We start from the raw sequence: 22,694 nt of genomic DNA, 5'->3' as shown, positions 1-22,694 counted from the left end.
CTTACAAAGTTTTTACATATTTTGTATCTGTATTGAAAATTTTAATTTATTTCTTTTTTAACTATTAGTATCAATAAAGAGTAACAATAATAATTATTTGAAGTTAATTTATCAGTTATAGATAAAATAAATATATTTTTGCAACCCTGAAGAAATCAATTTATTCATGTTAAAAAATTAATCAATAACTTTTTATTTATTTATTTATTTATTTATTTACAAATGACGATAATTTTTCATTTTAAAGGATCATGAGTTAAAGTACTTGGAATTATAAAAAAAAAATTATAAGATTATGCTTATGATGTAGAAATAATTTCATAAATTATCCATGATAATGAACACATCTGTTTATAAATATCTTGTTGTGTATATTATAAGACAAGATTGATGCCGGCAATGACGAACAATTTCCGACGTGTGGTTCATGATCCACGTATTACACAAACTTATAAAAATACACAATAACACGTATGTATATATAGAGCGTGATCTATATGGTGAAGCAAAATCCAGTGAGCAAGGTGGATTTAAAAATAAAAATAGCTAGGAGAGGGAGAAAAAATAGCAAACGCAAGGTAGCAAGGATATCAGGAGGGATGATTCTCCTACAGAAGGGTGGACGGCAGTATCGGGTTCCATGATCGGCGCTTGCGCCTTGACGCCGAGTCAAACGTAGCGGCTATAGGTTAAATCCTCGTATACGTTTTTGTTGTTCTTCTCGCGTTGCCTCCTGATCCCGCCTTCAAAAGTACCAGCGGACCAATCGCGTCGTGTATGAAAACCAAGTGACGTCAGTCTGAGATCGGGATACTCGACATTATATCAGCACGTAGAGATCCACCACAACCACGAGAAACGGCAGATACCAGTCGACGATTGTCAACAGATCAGTTTCGGTTCTTTCGACTCATTATAGATTCTAATTATTCAATTCGAAAATTAATATAATAATTATTTTATTATATTCCACTAAAAATTTGTTTTTTAAGTTTGCAGTGAATTTTATCAAGTGAAAAAACTCTGTGATTTATTTTAAAAAAAAATTTATAGAAAAAATACTCATAATTAATTAAGAAAAATTTATTAATCATGAATGGAACAGCAATTGGAACTCCTGATAATCAACTTCAAAGACAGTCTTCGCAAAACGACACCAGCTCTGAACATCCTCGTAGTCCTGGAAGTCCTCTAAGTATTCGCCATGGTAAATAATAAAATAATCAAATATTTAAAATTAAAAAAATTAATTTATAATTTTTAAGCTTAATACAGTAAAGTAAATATTTAAAATACAATTATTTGCTTAGCCTGTTAATAATACTCAATTAACTTCCATTTTAATTAAAATTAAATCGCGTTGCAAATATTTATTTTTCTGTATTAAGTTAATAAATTAATAAGCAAACATACAAGACATAATTATACTGGAAGATAATAAAAAAAAAAAAAAACTTTAATCCTATATATTAAATATTTATTACAGCAGTAAATAATACCCCGCAATCGGAATAATAATTTTTACCCCATTGACATAACAAGTGGGCGCAATAAAGTATAAATCCGTGTATGTGAGTGCTGTATGCCATTAGAGTAATCAAATCTCAGTTCCGTCGGGTGAAACGACGTAGGAATGCCACAATGCCAGTCCAGGGTTTAGTTTTGCGACAAAGAAAGTTGCGAAAGAGCATCGCAAAATGAATAAATGAATTGAGCAAGAAGAAGCGAGAGGGATGGAAAATACAAGGGTACAAGAGAGAGATTGAAGGTGACGGATTTGTAACAGTTCCTTCTTATTCTGTGACCCTCTTGGTTCAGTTGTATTTGGCTCTGCAGCGAGGGCGTCAAATTTCATTAGCATATCAATGCTGGTGGATGGCACGGACTCGTCGGGCGCCACCTGCGCCCGGTATTATGGGATCATTGCGCGTTGCCTCGCCAACTACTCGGGTAACGCTTCTGTATTACTATACAGCGTGCTCCCCAGGGGTGTGGCGAGAGTAAATTTTGATGAGAAATTGCTAAACGGTCTACAGCCCTCAAATCCCCAGTTATTTTTCAAGACCAAATATCCTTTTATTTTTATTCCTGTTTTATTGTTCACTGATTTGGAGTTTTCATTTATTTTTATAACTCCAGATCTGGATGATCAATTATTGGGAAAAATTAACTCGAGATTTGTTAATATTGATTGAGTGATTGCATGGTGTCGCAACACTTGAAGCGATAAATATAATCCCATAAAATCACGATCTGATGAAAAGCGTGACTAATAATCTAAGTGGGCTTTCGGGTTGTTCTGGTAGTAATACTGAGAGAGTAAGAGTAAAAGTAATTCAAATTAAATTGCACGACCCTTGCGAACCAGTAATGTAGTACGACAAAATCACATTTTCGTATTCGTTGACTACCATCAGATGCTTTATATGTATATAGAGTAGTTAAATAATGCGACGAGTATCGCTTTATATAACGGCATCACCCCTATTTTATTTTATTATTCATTCTTGTTATTTATGTCCCTTTTATTTGAAAATTACTACAACATCTCTTGTATCTATTTAAAAACAATCATTTCAATTACATAATTTATATGCAATTACTTATTTCTAAGTAATATTATTATTTGGTTATTTAAAAATTTTTTATTCAAGAGTTATAAGTTATAAAATTTAATTTTATTCGATTAAAAATTAAATAATTTAAAATGTTTAATTTTTAACGCAAATTTAAAATAATTAAATCAATTTTTTTCACTAAAATTTACAAAAAATTAAAATATTTAATTAATAAATTAATTTTAAGATAATTTTTATCCCATACAAGTTTAAATTAACTATAATGTATTTTCATTCTAAATCAATCAATTGATTTTAACTTAAGTTAAACATTTTGACTCGCATAGCAAAAAGATTATATTATTTTTAGCCCCTTGTAGTTCATAAATATGTAATCACGGCGGGCCGAAAAAGAATCGGAATAACATTTCTGCAATTTCGACACTTTCCGAGCTTTTTCAAAACTCATTTCTCGATGTAAATTCTGTTTACCAAGGACCAAAGAATCTCAGTATCCCTCTAAGCTTCTTGAATGAAAAAAATAAATAACAAGAGCAAGAACAAGACCCGGACCAAAAAAAAAAAGTAAATAAAATAAAATGCTGTCTTTAAAGAGATTCAAATTCCGTAAAAGAAAATACTGTTTGTTCAATCGACTGAAAATATAAATCCCGGGCTTTAAAACTTTTCTGGTAAATTTAAGCACTCTAAAAAACAAGAATAAAAAAATATATAATACACATTAATTACAATAAAATGACGAATAAATAGAATATTCCAGTTGAACCGTGGTCAGTAACATTTGTTTGATGTTATTAATTTAAACATCAAACAATAATATTAAAGATAAAAACAAAATTTATTTAGCTGTCGTCAGGATGACAATTGTACAAATACTTTTAATAATTTTAAATTATTTTAGCAGTCGTGTACGTATATACTCTGGCAATGTGTAGACGATGCTTTATTATATTATACCTATATATTGTATTTTATTATTGTGGTACTTTGTTGTATTGTGTTCAATACACATTACGCATTACACATATTAAGATGCGTTACATTAATTTTATGTACTAATACCTTTACTCGGTCACTGCTCTTTCGCGTATCAGCACGACATTTGTGTAAAGTCTGGCGTATGATATATCAATAATCATAATAAACTTCATTCGAATTATATACCTATATACATATGATACTTGTATGCTAAACATTTATTGAATTCCATTATTATTTATTTCGTCTGTCTGTAACAACTAAATAAGTAATTTTAAAAAATAATATTAAAAAATAAAATAACAATTATTAATCATAATAATTCATAATAAAAATTTTTATTGTTTTATAAATAATTGAATAATTGTCAATGATTAATTGACATTAGTTATTTCTAAGTAAAATATTTTTTGACTTAATCATTTTACAATTCAGTAGAAAAAAAGTTTTTTATAATCATAAAAAATTTTGAGGACATGAATTTTTTTTGAAATTTTTTTGAAGCTAAAAATTTGTTTTTTTTAGAAAAAAATAATTAAAATTTTTAAAAATTTTTTCTTGAGCCAGAAATATTTTATTTTTTTCAAAGAAGAATTTTTTGTATAAAGAATAATAAAAAAATTAACAATTATACTAATTAATTTTTTGATTTCAGATTCTGGAGAGTCCAGTATAATTTCTCCAGGACTTCCAGAGCGTTATAGCCCGCTGGGAGCTACTGAATCAACATCAAGCCATGATCCTTACGCTTCGCGCTCGGTCCAAGATTGTCCTGTTCCGCTGTGCCGTCCGTTGCCGTCGGAATTCCCGCTGGCTCGATCGCCGTACATGTCCGCGTTGTCAAATGGGCATCCGCACTTGCTCCAGGTCCAGCAACATCAGCACCAGCATTCCCAGCATCAGCAGTCTCAGCAACTACAGCAGTCACCGCATCAACTCCAGCAGTCCCAGCATAATAACAAGCCCTCAAGAAGCTTAGGACTTATCTGTGTTGTTTGCGGAGACACTAGCTCCGGGAAACACTACGGAATTCTTGCGTGTAATGGCTGCAGTGGATTTTTCAAGCGGAGTGTGCGGAGAAAATTAATCTACCGGTTTGTAAATCTTTATTTTGTTTTATTCATTAAGCATTAATAATTTATTTTTAGTCATTAATTAATCTTTGGTTTGGATTAAATTTAGAGCTTGTGATTTTTTTTATTTGAGGATTGATGTAATATTTAATATGAGTAAATTTTTGATTCTTACTCTCCTGCGGGTTCTTAATTTTATGTTCAAATATTTTTGAAAATCAAAGCACGTGTGCTTTCAAGGCTGGATATAAATACTGAATTAAGTAAAAATAAAATATTGCAAAATAATCCAAATTACACAAGTTTTATAATTTTTTATTTGTGTTTTGATATCGAATATTTTGGAGTAGTTTGATTAATTGGTAAATAATATATTAAAATGATGGATCGAGTATAAAAAAAGTGTGTTTGTTGAAAAATACAAATATAAGAAATCGGAGTAACTGAAAAAATAAAACTGAATACAAATACAAATAAAGAGAGAATAAGTCGGATTAAATTTATTAAGAATCGAAAAATATTTATTAAAAGAATTTACAAAAATATATTTTTAGAAGTAGATGGAAAGTTGAGAAGCTCTTTAGATTTTTGGTGGCGAAATGAATTGGCACCAAACAAATTATAATATAAAGTTAATTAATTCATAATAAACTTTTTTATTATCTGGAGATTGTGAAATTTTTATAAATTTAGAAATAATGATGAAAGATTTTATTTTTCTCATTGAAAATGATGATACATTATGCAAAGTATGAATTTTTACTGTGTCAATATTGCTAAATTTTAAACTGAATAACATTATTCTGAGGATTTTAAATTGTGATATGACCTAAAAATTTTCTTCTTATATCAAAACAACATTTTTTTTTCATGCAAGCCTTTGTTCCCTTAAAGAAATGTGCAATTTACAGTCTGATTAGTTTGAAGTTGAACGAATATTTTTCTTCATTTTTCGACTATAAAAAATAGAAAAATTGAGTTATTGTCATTTATTTTTTCAATTTTCTTTTAAAAGCCTAAAAAATTCTATCTTTATATTCTTTTTGCAGTTTAATAATCAAAGAAATACTTAATCTCTTGTTTTTCACTTATATTTTTCAAATATCAATTCATAGATTACCACACTATTTTTTTTTCTTTCATAAAAAGCATGAAAAAGAAAAAAAATAAATATTAAGAAAAAAATATGTCCTAGTACTAAAATTTTTTTTTTATGAATTTAAAAAAAATTTACATTTTTTTACGTTCTTACTCTTTAAGAAAAAAAATAATATTGCACTGTACACATTAATGTCAAAAAAATTTCAATGAAAAATAATATAAGTATTCATTTTTTTGACTTTCAAATTGAATAATGTAATCGAAAAACTTTTTTTCCAAGTTATACTTACGAATCTGTCGCAACGAATAAAATTGAAAAAAAAAAAAAAAAAAAACTTATACAATGTATAATTTTGTTTTTAAATTTTTTATAGTAAAAAAAATGGAGCCCCTGCATCTAAGGAATTATCATATTTTTTTACTTAAAAATTGATTAAGATTTAGAATAAAAATTTTCATTAAAATTTTTTTTATAATTATTAAAAATTTAAAATGTGTGTATTAAAAAATAACAAATTCGATAAATTAGAACGAATATCAGATTAATTATTCCCAAGATAGTTAATATTACTGAGATTACAATATAAAACTCAACAGCCGTGAAATATTATAAATGATTCTATTATAAATCCATCCCTTGGTCGTAGACTATCAAGTAAACCGTATCATGTACAAGAGCAGGGCCCCGTCGGCGATCCCCATCGTCGCTAATACCCACAAAATGTATTTTTTAACCTAACCCGAGTGTAGTAAACATTTGCTAGGTGATCCTTTCCCCTAGACCCAGGAGCAAAGGACAAGTGTACACGGCTCGTCGACGCGTTGAAAGTTATACCAGCAATTGATATATTATAATAATATGCGTAGCGTGCCATGTGTGCATTAAATGTGTCCAGGTCGAGTAGGCTCATCTTGGATCTAGGAACCTATTATACACATAATATCAGTAGGCATGACAATACCAGCCATCCCCACATAACATTCTGTTCCTTTACTCCAGGCTCAACTACATACTACACATGTGTATTGTAATATATGTGTAAGTAAAGCTCTGTATATATCTAGCTGTAGACTGCCAGTACGGGTGAAACTATTACAGTGCCCCCAGAGACCTGCCATCCATCTCCATCCAATTCTTGTCAGGGCCAAAATCACTTGTTGTTGCTTTTATTCTATGCTCGGTACCGAATAAATTTTTTTTAACATTTTATATTTTATTTTCTCTTGACTACTATTTTTTTCCATCATCCCGTTGTTGAAAAATACACACACGCAATATTGACCTGTCAGATAAACCGATTGAAAAATAGCTGTCACTTGATCGTGACTTGGATTCAAATGTTTTTTTTTGCAAAAGATTTATCATTTATTTTTATATAATTTTACTGTTCATTTTTTAATTTTTTGAGTCATGATTTGTTCATTTTTTGGAGTTCTGATAACACGGAAAAAGCACAGTTGAATTTTTATTGCTTAGCGCTCTGAGCAAAAAATTACAGTTTCAAAATATAATTTTGACAAAATTTATAACTTATAAATCATAAAAAATATTTTTAAAAAAGAATGTAAAATTTTTTTGAAATGTATTATTTCAGAGTTTGTCATAACTCTATTTTAAAATAGTAAATTCATCATTTTTTGCAAAGATATACTGAAAAAATAATTTATTTCCAATGTGGTAGAAATATTTTAGAGTATTGTAAATTTTAACTTATTTGCAAATTTCAAATAGACTTCATAGGAATTTAAAAGAATATAATCCTTTTTGGTGTAATGTAATGTAGTGAATATATTTTAAATTTTTTTATGCATAAAAAGGTATATAATATAGAAATAAAATTAATGAGATCATTACATGGATAAATAATTATTTTGATTCAAATAATGATTACTTATCAGTGTCAATATGACTCAAAGCTTTAGATTATATATTATATATTGCATTATGAATTTTTAATGAAACTGTTTGAGCTGAAACTGATTTAACTGAATTCGTAAATTAAATTATTATTATTGCGATACTGATATTACCAGCCATCTGATAATTTTTAGTATTTTTCAAACCAATGAATCATAAAAAAAAATTTAATGGATAGAAATTTACAAAAATTATAAATTTAATTTTTATAAATATTTTTTAATACACTGAAAAAAAAAAAAAAATTATCTTGATTCAAAAAAAAAATTCTTGAATTCAGAAAATAATTTTGAATAATTTTATTGTTTTGATTTTAGAAAAATTCTTTAACTAAGAAATTTTTAATTTGAATTTCACTTAATTCAAGAATTTTTCATCTTGATTCAAGACAATGAAATTCCTCAAAATGATATTATTGGTTCAAGAATTTTTCTTTTGAAACAAGTCAATTTTTTTTTTTCAAACTAGATACAAATTATGTTAACTAAAGTCAAAAAATTGTAATTAATTACTCGTAATGTTTAAGCATAATATTAATTTTTAAAATGAAAAAAAATTTCAATAAATTAAAATCAAACAAAAATCTGTGATGATAAAATTTTTTAAACTATATATATCTTAACTTGAGTTTTTTGTGTATCATCAGATGGCCGTGAGATAGTTGAAACGATTGTAATGCGATCAAAGCTGAAGAGCCTTCGCACAGATAACCAATTATTCCGCGAGGGCTTTAGTTCTAGAACTAAAGTATAGAACTCATTCGACTTTCTATCTCTTTTTCTCTCTATACTCGAATTATCCTCTCATCCATCTATATACCTATATATACGGAATTATACCACTAACGCCTTATACTTTGTGACAGATGCGTCCCACAGTGCGCCCACAATTGCGGGATTACCGCGTAAATAAAAGTCTGAAGATCCCGGCATCTACCAGAGCCAGATGCAATTAAATATCCATCGGACATGATCCATTGCAATTCTATTAATAAATTAATAAAAGCAGTAATTGATAATGATAATACAAAACAATAATAACGGTAGTAATTTTATCGAGGCTTTGTGCGTTCGATTACGAGGTGCGACGCGACAAAACAACAAACAATGTAAATTTGTATAATAAACCATGGATAAATCGAGCGCAGAGATATGGAAAGTGTATATTGAATTGGAAAGTGAAGAATACGTAAATAAATGTATGATGTGGTTCTGAAGGGTGAATCCAAAAAGGGCACGAGGACGAGCAGTCTTCTCCAGTGGGGTGTGAACGCAAATCAATTTGTGTGTGACCCCTGCCGCTGCCACACGTTCCTGTTACGCGTGTGTGTATTCACTGCAGCGGTCGCTCGTAGCCCTCAGGACAAGATACTAACTCATTGCGTGACTACTGACTGACTGATATGCAACAAGCCTCCTGTCGTTTACACATATTCTGTCTTTTTACGTGACTGACGGGTATTCAAATCTCGCTAATAGCTCTTCTTATTCATTGCTTTTTATGATTATTCTACTATCTACTATTAATAGATGTGCACTGAAAAAAAAATTAACTCAAAGAAAAATTTTTGAACCAAGAATATAATTTTGAAGAGGGTAATTGTCTTGAATCAAGGCGAAAAATTATTGAATCAAGTAAAATTTCCTTGAATCAAGAAAAATTTGCTTAAATCAAGAATGTTTCTACTCAAACCAAGAATATTAAGTTCTTTAAAATTATATACTTGATTCAAGAACATTTTTTTTTCTGTGTGCTTGTAATTTATAGTCAAGTTATCTGGATGTATAGAGGACAAAAAAAAAGAAGCTTATATTTAGTTAATTAAATTTTAATGGGTAAAATTATTCATTTAGTTGTTCATTTAAAATTTATTTTTTATTTTATTAGATGTTAAAAATGGTCATGTGATTTGAAAAGGTACAGGTGGATAATAAGACCGAGCTAAGGGATAGTTAGGTTTAAATGAAAAATATCAAATTTAATTAATAAGTTCAAATGTTAATTATTAGTCATGATTTATGTTCATTTTCTTTAAAATATGAACAAAAAATGGCAATGGTTTGAAAAATTGTAACAATTAGGCCTTATTCTACTAAACTGATCAGAAAAACTAATTTTATCGGCGAGGAAAAATCTTGAACAAAGAATAGTATATTACACCCCTTGGGAAGGAAAATAAGAAAAGCCTCAGATCACATGTAATTGTTGGCCGAGGCGAAGCCGAGGTCAACAAACATGTGATCTGAGGTTTTCTTTTTTACTTCCCAAGGGCTGTATAATATTTTTTTGTCCGAGGAAGGAGGAAAGCGGCAACTTTGTTTAGCGCAGTGAGACCAAAGTTGCCACTTTCCGTCCAGAGGGCAAAAAATAGTATATTACACACCTGTGGCAAGAAAATGAGAAATGTCTCAGAACACATATATGTTGCCCGAGGCGAAGCCGAGGTCGACATATATGTGATCTGAGATATTTATTATTTTCCTGCCATAGGTTTGTATACTATTTTTCTGTCCGACAGAGGCGGAAAGCGGCAATTTCGTTTAGCGCAGCGGGCCGAAAGTTGCCACTTTCCGCCTGGAGGGCAGAAAATAATTTTTCTCCCCTCCGGGCGGAAAGCGTCAATTTTCCGCCGCTGCGCTAAATGAAAATGCCGCTTTCCGCCTCCGTCGAGGAGAAAAATAGCATCCTCACCACGGGCAGGAAATAAGAAAGCCTCGGTCAACAATTACATGTAATCTGAGACATTTCTTATTTTCCTGCCCTAGGTAAGAAATATACTATTGAGTAATTTATTCTTCTTGTATCAGGCAGAAAAATTATTGAACTAAGTTTTGTTTTCTGAGATAAAGGTAATTTTATTTGATTCAAGATAAAAAATTATTTTTATCAGTGTACACAGAAAAAAATCAATTCTTGAACAGAAAATAAAATTCTGTTGATTGAATAAAATAATCATTAATTTAAGATAATTAAATTGCAAATATAACCAGTAAATTATTATTACTTGAGTAAGTATGCTAAATCCATAGGCCTTATTACTCTATAATTGTTTAAATATTTAATTTTGTTGTTGTTTACAGTAAAACTGACCATTTTTTACTTATACTTCATAGAAAAGTCCTCAAATAACAATTAACATAAAAATTTACGAATCTAACTTTTTTTTCCATCACAATTAGCTCTTATAATAAAATAAATTTCTTTTTACAAATTCATCACAGTTAAATAAATTAATTTTAATTGATTGACTGATTTTAAGTCCAAAAAAATAAACCTAAAAGTAATTTACATTAATTTGTAATGTCAAACTGTTATTGACATATCATTCAGAAGTAAGATTTCCTCAAGTGACGCAAAAAAGATTTGTTAACTTTTTGATAAATTAAAGTTAATAATCATTTATAATTAATCGTTTGACTGGTTGTTAAATCAAATTAACCAAAAAATAAACAGATTTTTGCTGCTGGGTTACTGTGTCGATAATTTAAAATTTTTAAATTGACCGATTCTTTCAAAAGATAATTATTACCTGATATTTTATTTTTCAACTCTTCCTGTATTTTCAGAGTTCTATTATAAATTTTACTCGACATATATTTTTATTGATATCCTCACTTTAACGTGAGGGTATTTATACAAGAGACTTAAAAAAAGTAAAAAAGGTTTATTGTCATTACTCGAGAGTCGTGAGGCTCTTTTCGAGCCTCAGAATTCACTGGGATTACTAAGGGATAAGAAGACTACGTGCAGAACCCCTCGGCGTAGCAACTTTGTTGATGCCATCTACTCGCGATCGGGGATAACGGAATTAGTCCTAACAATGAAAGTAAATCAAATTTAACGCCATTTTCCTCGTACACCCGATTTAGGAGTAAGTGCTCTTCAGACTGTCTCGAGAGAACCAAATGACCACCAGAAAATATTCTTCTATCCCCATTTATTCTCCTTTAAATCAATATAAGCAATTCTTTTTTAATAATTTGAAATTGTTCCGTTTAATTCCAGGTGTCAAGCGGGAACCGGCAGATGCATCGTCGACAAGGCTCATCGTAACCAATGTCAAGCTTGCCGTCTCAAAAAGTGCATGGCCATGGGGATGAACAAAGATGGTAAGTCATTTAAATTAATAATAACAAATTTTTTAATTTAACAAGAACAAATATGTACATTAATACTTTTAAAAATTTTATTCTTGAATGATAAAAAAATAATTTAAAAGTCTGTACGACGTAAATTAACTCAAAGGCAGAACAGAATGTAGAAGTTTGGCGTAAGTTTTCGATCCAACTCTTAATACTTTTTGTTCTCCGTAACACCTGATATCCCTTTATTCATCTACCAAAACCAATAACATACAATCGCTAAATTTCCCATTTCCTTTCTTATCCAGCCCCTAAATATCTGGAAACTTTTTTATTGCCTTTATTCTCGGCGACAATCTCTCACAGTACCAATCTATCACTTTTGAATCAAATTTCTTCCATTAAACCCCCATTTAGACGACCCACGTATATCATCCGCATATATTATAACGATAATAATAAAAAATAATAAATAATATAGAATGATTGTTAGTTTATTTTTAGTTCAACAATCTAAAAAAATTTTTTATTCTTCTTCATAACATAACTTTTAAAAAATTATTTTTGACCGTCCTAAAATTTAAGTAGAGTTGTAATCAAAATAATATTTGTAATATTAAATTTTTATGGTAAAAAAAAAATTGAATATTGCAATTAGTTTTATAATTTTATAAGTATAGAAATGATATTGAGAAGAAAGTTTTTTTTTCTAGAAAATAAATTTTTTAGCTATATAAATATTTTTGATTCAAGAAATTATTTGTAAAAATTGAAATTATCATGAAGTAATTTTTTTCTTAACTATGATTATTTATTTATTACATAAATAAAACATTCATGATTTTTTTATTTTTAGTTATGAAAATTTAGGTAAAAATAGAAATATAAATTGTACGATTTGTCTAAAGTTTGAAGACTACTACTTATTTTCAGAGACGGTAATTGTTTAAAAGAGAAGCTTCTCTGATTTTCTCATAAAAAACCTTAAAATTAACTCATTTTTTTAAAATTTTATTTTTCAATACGTAAACACTAAACTGCGAACTAAAATGTAAATATAGAAAATTGTAAAAAAAAAATAATTGTCAAAAACTCAATTTTCCATATTTTAATAACCACATCAGAGACAAAACTGGTATACTTTTAACAGCAAGATAATCAGTCAGTCTATTATTTATTTCATCTAAATACCCAAAAATAAAATAAAATCAACCCCAATAAATATAAAAAAAATTAGTCAAAAGTATAATTATCTCCCACAAAGTAATTACTTATAATTTTCAATCTAACAAAATAATAATAATGAAAAAAGGCTTATCGAAAAAATAATTTCCTCTGATACTCGTAGATAATTTAATTGAACCATAACATGATGAAAATTACACATACCAGGAGTATATCCAGTTGAGTGCTTACAGTAATCATTTACCGTGTAATATGACTCATGTGCTGAACATAACAGTATACAGTGTGCATTTAATACAACATGCACATCATAGCGCTGATCAATGTACATAACTGCACTGGGATCTCTCGTATCTCATCTAAAATACATAGACAAAATAATGACACAGTATACAGAGAGTAAAGTACTTGTATCATTATTATAATTATTATTACTATGGTTATAATGCATATGATGTAGTACGTAGTGTGACTTAGTAGCAGCGTTAGTTGGTTCACCATGACGCGCTATTCGCTCCATAAACACTGGTACGGTCGTTAGTAACGTAACGGTCACGTGGCCCGATGCCTGAAGGGTTAATTGGAGGAAATAAACGTATGCAGGACAACCAAACGACGAGCAAAGCAGAGTACGACAGCCAACAGGGTTCGTTGTTGTATTGGTGGTTGCTGACGCAGGACACCACATCTTCTCTACATCTCTGTATCTCTATACATGCTCATGTGTGGTAGCAAGTGCGACAAGAGAAACCCGCGTGCATTTCGGTGCTACCACCCGCCGGGTTCATGCAAATGAGAGCCTACTGACGGGACGTTTATCTCTTTGGTCGCACCGTCCACCTCCAGGACGGCTACCATGAGTGAGAGACTACACACATGCACGGATTCACTGAAATCGGGTGTGAGGGTTGCTTTAAAAAGTAAACTAAGAGCTAAAGAGAGATAAAAATAATAAAAATAATGGAAAAAAAAAAGTTAAATAACTGAGAGAATAAAGTTCCAAAGGGCCGTGGAATAGTAGGAGGACCCCATTAAGCCGCTCAGCAGGCCACGACAACTACCCACAGGAAAAATTGCCACGTTTTCGTTATTATGCAGAATTACTTAACGTTAAACCGCGAGCATTTTTAAATCTGGTCTCTACCCTTTTTTTTTTATTTTCCTTTACTTTGTGTGTTTTAATGACATCAGATAACGTTTTATTTAGTTATTTTTTTATGGAAACTTTAATAATTCCTGGTTTTGAATTTAACAAGTTAATATGAAAGTTAGATAACTCTAACAGTTATGAAGCTGGTACGCTCGTCATATTGATGCTGTCAAATCCAGATACTGTCTGATATAATTGCGTTACGTAAAATTGACATGGCAAGGGTCCGACGGCGAAAGACAATAAGGCTCAGACAGACTCTGAGAAAACACAGTCAGTTAGAGATTGCAGTATGATGGGTAATAAATTTCATAAATTAAATCCTTCGATCATGGACATGCCACTTTCAAGCCAAAATTTGATTTACCAGAAAGTTATATATATTTATATATATTTATTTATATTTATATTGTATATTTACTAAAGAATTGGATAATTCTTATTGGTTATTGTTAGTGCTCTATTTAATTTATTACCGGATAAAAATGATCATCTATTTTATTACACAATTAGAAGATGAAACTTTGATTTAGCGCTGTACTATTTCTTTCAATAGAAAATTGAAGTTTCTTTTAATATTTGCATTGTTTAATAATCTGAAACAGGGACTTGCTTATATTTTGATATACATTATGAATTCAGTACATAAGATTAAAAAAAAAATAGAAATCAAATACTTGAAGAAATAATTTTAGAATTATTCTTGAAGCAATCCTGGTTGCAATAACCTTTTAGATATTCTCGTAAAATTTACCATCAAAATACTTTGAATTTCGTGATAATTAAGTAAAACTACGAGCCATATAATATGTGATAACGATTCAATAGCTTTTTAATATTTACACAAAAAAAGGTTATTTAAGTCACGAAAATAAATTATAGAAATCAAAAGAATCTTAACCCAAGTGAAATATTTAAAGCAATAGAATTTATTTTCGCTCAAGATAATTATTGTTTTCACACTGATATAAAAAATAATTTGATTCAAAAGAAAAATTCTAGAACTGAGAAATTATTCTTTGTTTAAGTAAATTTTTTTACTCGATTCAAGATGATTAAACTCTTGAAAATAACATTCTTCATTTAAGAATTTGTCTTTTGAATCAAGTTATTTTTTATATCTTTCAACATGACAAAAACATCTGATGTTTCTTGAAATTTTTAGGATTTTTCAGAGTTTTTAAATATTTCGTTCTCATCAGAAGTAAATATTACTCCCTAGAGCAAGATTATATTTTTTACATTTTGTTTCTGACATTTATTCATAAGCGTTTCATTTATGAATTCAAACTTTTGGATCAAAATGTCTACCATCTAATATATTTGTCTTTTGTTGATGCAAACCGTGGAATTTATTAAACTTAATTTACACGAGAAATTTTACCGCTAAAATATTTCCCTTATAAAAAATTCCCCGGTTATTTTACCGTCGGTTACTTTACCCGGGAAAAAGTTTCAAACATACCCCAATTAAAAACCTTGTACCTTAAAATCATCGCGTGAATCCATTATTCTCCCTCATGAATTATTATTTGGACATGTCGTCCTGCAGCGATACAACTAACTCGCGCTGCATGGAAGGATTGCCTGATGATGAATAATCAAGAGGAAACTCGTTGGATTGTTGCAGCCGTGCAAAATGAAAGGCAGCCCAGGAACACGGCAACCATAAGACCTGAAGCTTTAGTCGAGATGGATCAGGAACGAGCGCTGAGGGAAGCTGCCGTTGCTGTTGGAGTTTTTGGGTAAGCATCAATTACAAACAATATTGATATTTTAATTAAACACAATAGACAAACATATTAAATTATTAATTATAAACTACACTGAAAAAAAAAATAATTTGAATTAAAAGAAAAATTATTAAACCAAGAAAATAATTTTGAAGATTTTCATTGTCTTGAATCAAGACGAAGAATTTTTGAATCAAGTAAAATTCACTTAAACTAATAAAAATTTTGTAGTTTAAGAATTTTTCTTCTCAAATCAAGAATATAAAGTTCTTCAACATTATTTACTTGATTGAAGTAAATTTTTTTTTCTGTATAAAAACTACTACTATTTGCATAAAATTAACTTACATACATCACAACATAAATAAGTACCACAACATTTTATTTGATCGGACGTAAGTAGCAAAAAGTGGTTGAAAAAATCTTTTAACATAAAAATAGTAATGGCAACCCGGTGATGATACAGACTAGAGTGTAGAGTAACAGGAAAAGCATAAACAACAAGTAATATAATATAGACACAGCAGAGAGGATGCCGTTAGCACGTTTGATCTTGGCAGCGTTATCTTCAACATCGCGAACAACACGAGTTGCTTGCCACGTCGAGCGTGATCTATCATGAAAAATTACCTTTGACTACTTGACCGTTCAAATACTTCAGGTAATGCCTTTTGAACCGTTAGTAACTCAAAATCAATGTCCAGCCGACAATTATATACAACACATCTATATCTACATTTATAAACATAAATATAACATAATAATGACATGGTTGTGGATGTATGATGACATATAAAGCATCAGCGGTATATATTGAATCACGTAATACAGAGTTGAGTATCAAAATAATAAATCATTTAACATTTTACCAATTAATTTTTTTCTCTTACATATAAAATCTACAAGCATGATATATTTATAGCAGTACTAAAATCCAGCACCGAGTCTTAAACTTCCACACTGGGTTATAATTTAAAACTCTTTGTCTTTGACCGTTCTTACTCACATCATTGGCTATTATTATACTCTTTTGCACGATGTTTTACTCTTGATAAAAATACACATTGATTGATTGGTGGATAAGCCGCCAAAGTGTTAGCTTGTGTTGGTGTCCAAGTTTAAAGCCACGTCGCTCTTTATAATCTCTGCGAAAATTGCTCTTGCGCGCTCGCAGGCCGACGACGGAGTTTTCAACCCTTTCTTCCGATAATTTTTTTCATACGAGGAAGAAGCCGTCGAAGACGCCGAAGAACCAGAAGAACCAGAAGAAGAAGACGACGAGCAAGGCAAGCTTATCATCAGCGAGTTTTTAATATGATCCCCAATATTCTTCTCCACCGGAATCGGCTCCTGGATCGGCATATAAATATTGATGTCATTTTCCGACTTGGTCATCTTACTCGGCGACTTCTGTTCCCGATAAATCTTCTCGGATTTTATCTTCCTGATCAGCAGATCTACTTGGGGCTCAACTTCAGCCTCCCTGACTTGTTCCTCAGACTTTTCCTTCTGAACAACCTTGCTCAGAGACCACAAGCGCTGAATAACGTGCCTGCGAGTCCGTTCCTTCTCCAGCTGCATCTCCAGTTTGTTAATTTTAGCCTTCGCCTCTGAAAGCTGTATCAAGACACTTTGATACTCGTCATCAACCTCATCAACCTGGCACGTGGTCGACCTGATGTGTGAGTCCAGATCTAGGTGTAACCTTTGCTTTACTTTCTCCTGCTTGATCTCCATATTCTTCTCCTGCGCAGAATTTTTCTTGATAATCGGCAGCGACCTTGTAACAGGCTTACTAACCACCCGATTGAACCTCGCCTTAACAGCGCGTTTGTTTCTAATCAGGGTCTTCGGCCTTATTTTAACATTATTCTCATCATTCTTTTCCTTTTTGTCCCCAGTTACTTTTTTGTGGTGGCTCTCCTTGATAGCCAAGAACCTGTACTCGAGATTGCAGCCCTTGTTGTTGCGATCCAGCCGATTTTCAATGTCCCTTACAATGTCTTGGCTCAAAAGACAATTAGATCTAACATCAATAACTTGCAATGTTTTATTATGATCAAGCAAATCAAGCATTTTATTACCAATAGCGTCAGTCAATCCGCAGCTCTGTAAATCCAGGGCTTTCAGCCACAAACTGTCTGTGATAGCGTCGATAACTTGGGCAACTGCCAAATCGCCTAGAGAAGGGTTTCCATTCAGCGTTAAGCGTCTTAATCCTGGCATCACGTCGAGGTTAGGTTGCCGATATCTCAGCGAGTTCTTCCAAGTTTCGTGATACAGAACCAATTTTTGACGACTCAAAGCAGAAGCCAGTGCTGGCCCGGCGCCGGAACTCAGATCACAGTGGCTCAAATTGAGCGATCGGATACTTTGGACATCAGCGATTGTTCGGCAAATCATTGCGCAACTGTTGTCGCCAATGTAGCAGCGTTCTAGAGACAAATATTCAAGAGTTACCGTGCTTGCAAGTCCCACACACAATGCGGCTAGACAATCAGTGGGCAGGGGAACTCCTTCGAGTTCGAGGCAGGTTAAGGCCGTGGAATTTCTTATGCACTGCGCTACACTGTGGCTGAGACACTCGAGCAAATATCGCGTGAGAACTGCTGGGGTTTTTCTGATCCCGGTTGAATTTGCCGCACGAACTTTACCTTCGGAATTTAGTTCTTCTAGTGGCTTACGCAGGTGGTACTTGTTCCGGACGCTGACGGACTTGAGGGAACGGTCAAGAGAGAGAGAATTTAAAATCGGTATCCAGTCGTCCATTTTTACGCGGTCGGTCGTGAAGTCTAATCTATGAGGCAACGAAAGACAGATAACTGGCAAGGGGCGCACTCGGTGCTGCTTACATAACTCGAGATAACAAGCCGAAAAATTTTGTCCTTTTGGTGGTGCCGTCATCTTTTGATAACTTAATCCGCTAGTGCCGATGATATTTTGATTTTTTTGAAGTTATATTTATAACCTTGTTTATTATTCTTCTGGGTGAGTGGCTGGGAGACGTCATTTGCGGTTGTTAAATATTATTGTTTGGTGGAACCACTTGTACAGCCAAGAAAAAACACAATACATATGTAAAATAATTATAAAAAAAATTATTGTTAATCAAATAATGACATGTGTAATACGTCACGCGATTTTATGCGGCAATTAAGTCATTAAAACAAAATACTATCGAATTATTTTATTCAAGTGGTATAACCTATTAGCGATAAAGATCATAAGGGAAAAAATCAGAGAAAAAAATAATAACTTTTAAAGAAAAGAATTTATATTGACATTGATTTAATCTAAATATTTATTCTTCTATTTTACAGACCACCAGTATCATTAGCGATGGCCAGATATGGAGCACCGATGCCATTATCAGCAATAGCCCCAACGTCGACTGCGAATCCACCACCTGTACCAACACCCCTACCGCAACGCGACGACCCCGATGGTAATTAAACAATATCAATAACAATTTTTTCCAAGTATAATCAATTATATAAAAAAATTGATACAAAGTAATTAATAAAATGGACTATTATATTGATCTTTAATTGACGATGCTTCGATTATTTAGTTAGCCTTTATCAGGTTCATAAAAACTATGACTGTAAGTCAAGAAGAGGAAAATAATGTATGTCAAATTTTTTTTTTAATGCCATTATGTCATATATGTTCACGGACAAAAAGAAAAAGAGAAAAATTACATTATGTAATGTAACGTGGCGCTTCATATAAAAAACTGGAAAAATTACAGTTTCAGATTGTAATTATTACAGATTTTTTAAGAATTACATTGTAAAATGTAAATATTACATTGAAAGCTCTGAAAATTAACATTCAAAATTTGAATTTACAAAAAATTTATTTCAAACTGCAATTTTTCTAGTTTTTTATACGAAGCAACGCTTATTACTATTTATAATGTAATTTTTACATTTCCTTTTTTGCGTGTTGTTATTGTGAATTTGCTTATTTATTAATTTGATTAACTTGTTTTTTTTTTACTCAAAGTTGAGACAGTATATTGATTAATTAAAAAAATTAAGAAAAAATTCTTGACCCAAAAAATTATTCTTAATTCAAATAAATTTTCTTAGCTTGAATTTTTTTTCTTGATTCAAGATAATTAATTTCTTCACAAAGGTATTTTTAGTTTAAAACTTTTTTTCTTAAACCAAATTAATTTCTTTATCATTGTAATTTTTCGGATTTAAACATAATATTCTTGATATACTGTCATGGTTTTTTATGAACCTAATGAAGACTAAATAAAAATTCAAGAAGCCATAAAAAAAAATTGCATAATATTCCGTTTTATATCCAATTAACTTGAATCAATTTTTTATATTACACTTTCGATGTAAAAAAAATTACCAGTAAAATTAAATCTAACCAATAAAAATAGGAAACGCATCAGAAGACAGTATAGATGTGACCAACGAAGAACCACTTACTGCCCAAAGGAATCTTTGTTCCCAATTGCCTCCTGTAATGACATCGCTTTACTCGCCAGCAAGCGCAGAAACAGTTTACGAAACTAGTGCAAGATTATTATTCATGGCTGTAAAATGGGCCAAAAACCTCCCTTCGTTCGCCAGCTTGCCGTTCCGCGACCAAGTGATACTCCTCGAAGAAGCCTGGTCTGAGTTGTTTCTTCTCAATGCCGTGCAATGGTGTCTACCTCTCGAATCATCTTCACTCTTCAATGCCGCGGAATTAACCGCACTTACTCTATCGCCACACAATCATTCGCACTCAGGAATGCACTTGCCCAACGAAGACAAGCCTAGTCAAGTAGCCGCTGATATTCGACATCTTCACGATACTTTGCAGAGATACAAAAATATAATGGTTGATCCTGCCGAGTTTGCTTGTATGAAAGCTATTGTTCTTTTTAGACCAGGTAACTGTTTAATTATTAATATTAATTTTTAATTTTGAATTGTTAATAAATTAAAAAATTTTGGTAATTATTTACAAGTGGGGTCCACCCTATTTTTGGCCATATCTAGGTGACAAATTAACATTTTTTAATTTTTTATTTTGCTTGTTTTTACGGCTCATTTATGATAAAAAATATCGTGAAAGAAAAAAATAAAGATTTTGCTAGCTTTTTTGCCTTCAAAAGTTGGAAAAAATTTTGGCTCTCATGTTTTTGGATAAAATTTATATTTTATATTTTTTTGATGTTTTTGATAAATTTTTTTTTGAAAAGTACGTAAAAAAAACGAACAATTTGAAAAAAAAATTGAATATCGCAGTTTTCTAAAAAATTTATAAAATTTCTTAAAATTGTGATAATGAAATTTTTTTTTGTTTATTTTTTTATGTATTTTTCAAAAAAAAAAAAAAATATATAAAAAATTTGCAAAAAAAATTTCGTTCAAAAAAATGAAAATTAAAATAGTGGACCCCACTTGTAAATAATTACCGAAATTTTATTTAAAAATTTTTGTTATTTTTAATAATTAGTTTTAAAAAATAATAAATGTTAATAATTGAATATTTTGATAAAATAGAAACCCGAGGATTGAAAGATTCAAGTCAAATAGAAAATCTTCAAGACCAAGCACAAGTAATGTTAGGACAACATGCGCGTGCTCAGCAACCCGGTAGGCCTGAAAGATTCGGAAGACTTTTGTTGATGCTATCACTGCTGAGAAGCATACCAGCATCGCGAGTTGAGCTTATTTACTTCCATCGAACTATTGGAAACACACGAATGGAAAAAGTTTTGTGTGACATGTATAAAAATTAATGATTATGGTTGCCACAAAACTGATTAATTAATTGAAGCTAATGTTTTTACGTAAAGTATCTAATCTCATAATCATTAAATAGCCTAATTCATTTTCTATGAAAATCTGGCCTCATACTCGTATAAATGTATAATAAAAAAAAATTATGATTAACGATAGATAATTTAAGTTAACGAGGCTTTTTTTTAATTATTATTATAATTATAATTATAAATAAAGTATAATTAGTGATATAATATAACTATAAATACATTCAATTACAATGATATAAAATTACTAGATCACGATGCTGTACATAAATGCAATACTATATTTAGTGTAATATTAATATAGAACATATTTATTTATTGTGCTATTAGAGATTAGAGTAAAATTGATTCATCTTGAATCGTAATATTCTCATTTATAAACGAATATGATATAATTAAATACTATTATATAAGAATCATAGTATTTAAAGGAAAATTAATCTAAGTCTTTTGAAATTTATGTTGTGATATAATTGTCGTTGTATATAATATACACATATATACATTCAATAAAATTGGATCGTTACTACACGACAATGTTATAATTACGTAATTGTAATAAAATATAACAAGTAAATTCCAAATTTATTTATTTATTTAAATACCACATATTTACACTAAAATAGTTTTATGTTTGTTTGACTTATGGTAATTTACTTAGAATAAATATTTGTATTTATCAAACATAATCCTTGACTTTGCCCTACGGGGCTGTCACATATGGCATCTTGTCCTATCAATCCCCGGTGATATGATGCACGCGTATTTAATGTCTAATACATTATACCCAGTTTATCGATGAGATTTTAGGAAGGCTGCTTAATTTGTCAAACTTTTTCAAGAGTTTTATTTCGGTCATTTTTTATTAAATTAATTTTTAATAGTTATTTGACAAAATATTTTTTAACTATAGTCTGATCTTTTTTGCTTTTATATTAAAAAATTACATTAAAAACAAAATTAATTTTTGTGTTTGCTAATGATACTTTTTCCAATGTTTTAATAATTTTGTAATAAAATACATTCATCAATACACAGAAAAAAAATTTACTTGAATCAAGTAAATAATTTTGAAGAACTTCATCTTCTTGATTTGAGTAGAAAAATTCT

At 30.4% G+C, this 22,694-nt stretch overlaps 1 protein-coding gene and 1 long non-coding RNA gene across 3 annotated transcripts; one reads left to right on the top strand and one right to left on the bottom strand.

Moving 5' to 3' along the window:
- Positions 1 to 245: 245 nt before the first annotated feature.
- On the top strand, positions 246 to 21,727 carry LOC123269259 (photoreceptor-specific nuclear receptor-like). 2 transcript variants are annotated; one of them, XM_044734854.1, is made up of 7 exons: positions 246 to 1,207; positions 4,213 to 4,651; positions 11,655 to 11,758; positions 15,619 to 15,811; positions 19,120 to 19,244; positions 20,202 to 20,699; positions 21,316 to 21,727. In XM_044734854.1, the coding sequence occupies exons 1-7, from the start codon at positions 1,093 to 1,095 to the stop codon at positions 21,552 to 21,554; spliced, it is 1,713 nt and encodes a 570-aa protein (XP_044590789.1). In that variant the 5' UTR covers positions 246 to 1,092; the 3' UTR covers positions 21,555 to 21,727. The 2 variants fall into 2 exon arrangements, with proteins under 2 accessions (XP_044590789.1, XP_044590790.1); XM_044734855.1 differs by having other exon boundaries at positions 249 to 1,207; positions 15,697 to 15,811; positions 21,316 to 21,726.
- On the bottom strand, positions 7,960 to 19,206 carry LOC123269260. The gene is made up of 3 exons (XR_006510366.1): positions 19,082 to 19,206; positions 16,264 to 16,266; positions 7,960 to 7,979 (listed from the first exon to the last, which is right to left on the bottom strand). It is a non-coding gene; the product is annotated as an uncharacterized LOC123269260 (long non-coding RNA).
- Positions 21,728 to 22,694: the final 967 nt, after the last annotated feature.

The sequence above is a fragment of the Cotesia glomerata genome, linkage group LG7 (assembly GCF_020080835.1).
Source record: "Cotesia glomerata isolate CgM1 linkage group LG7, MPM_Cglom_v2.3, whole genome shotgun sequence".
Taxonomy (NCBI): Eukaryota; Metazoa; Arthropoda; class Insecta; order Hymenoptera; family Braconidae; genus Cotesia; species Cotesia glomerata.
Note: the sequence above shows the minus strand (reverse complement) of the source record. Positions and strands in the feature narration are given on the sequence as shown.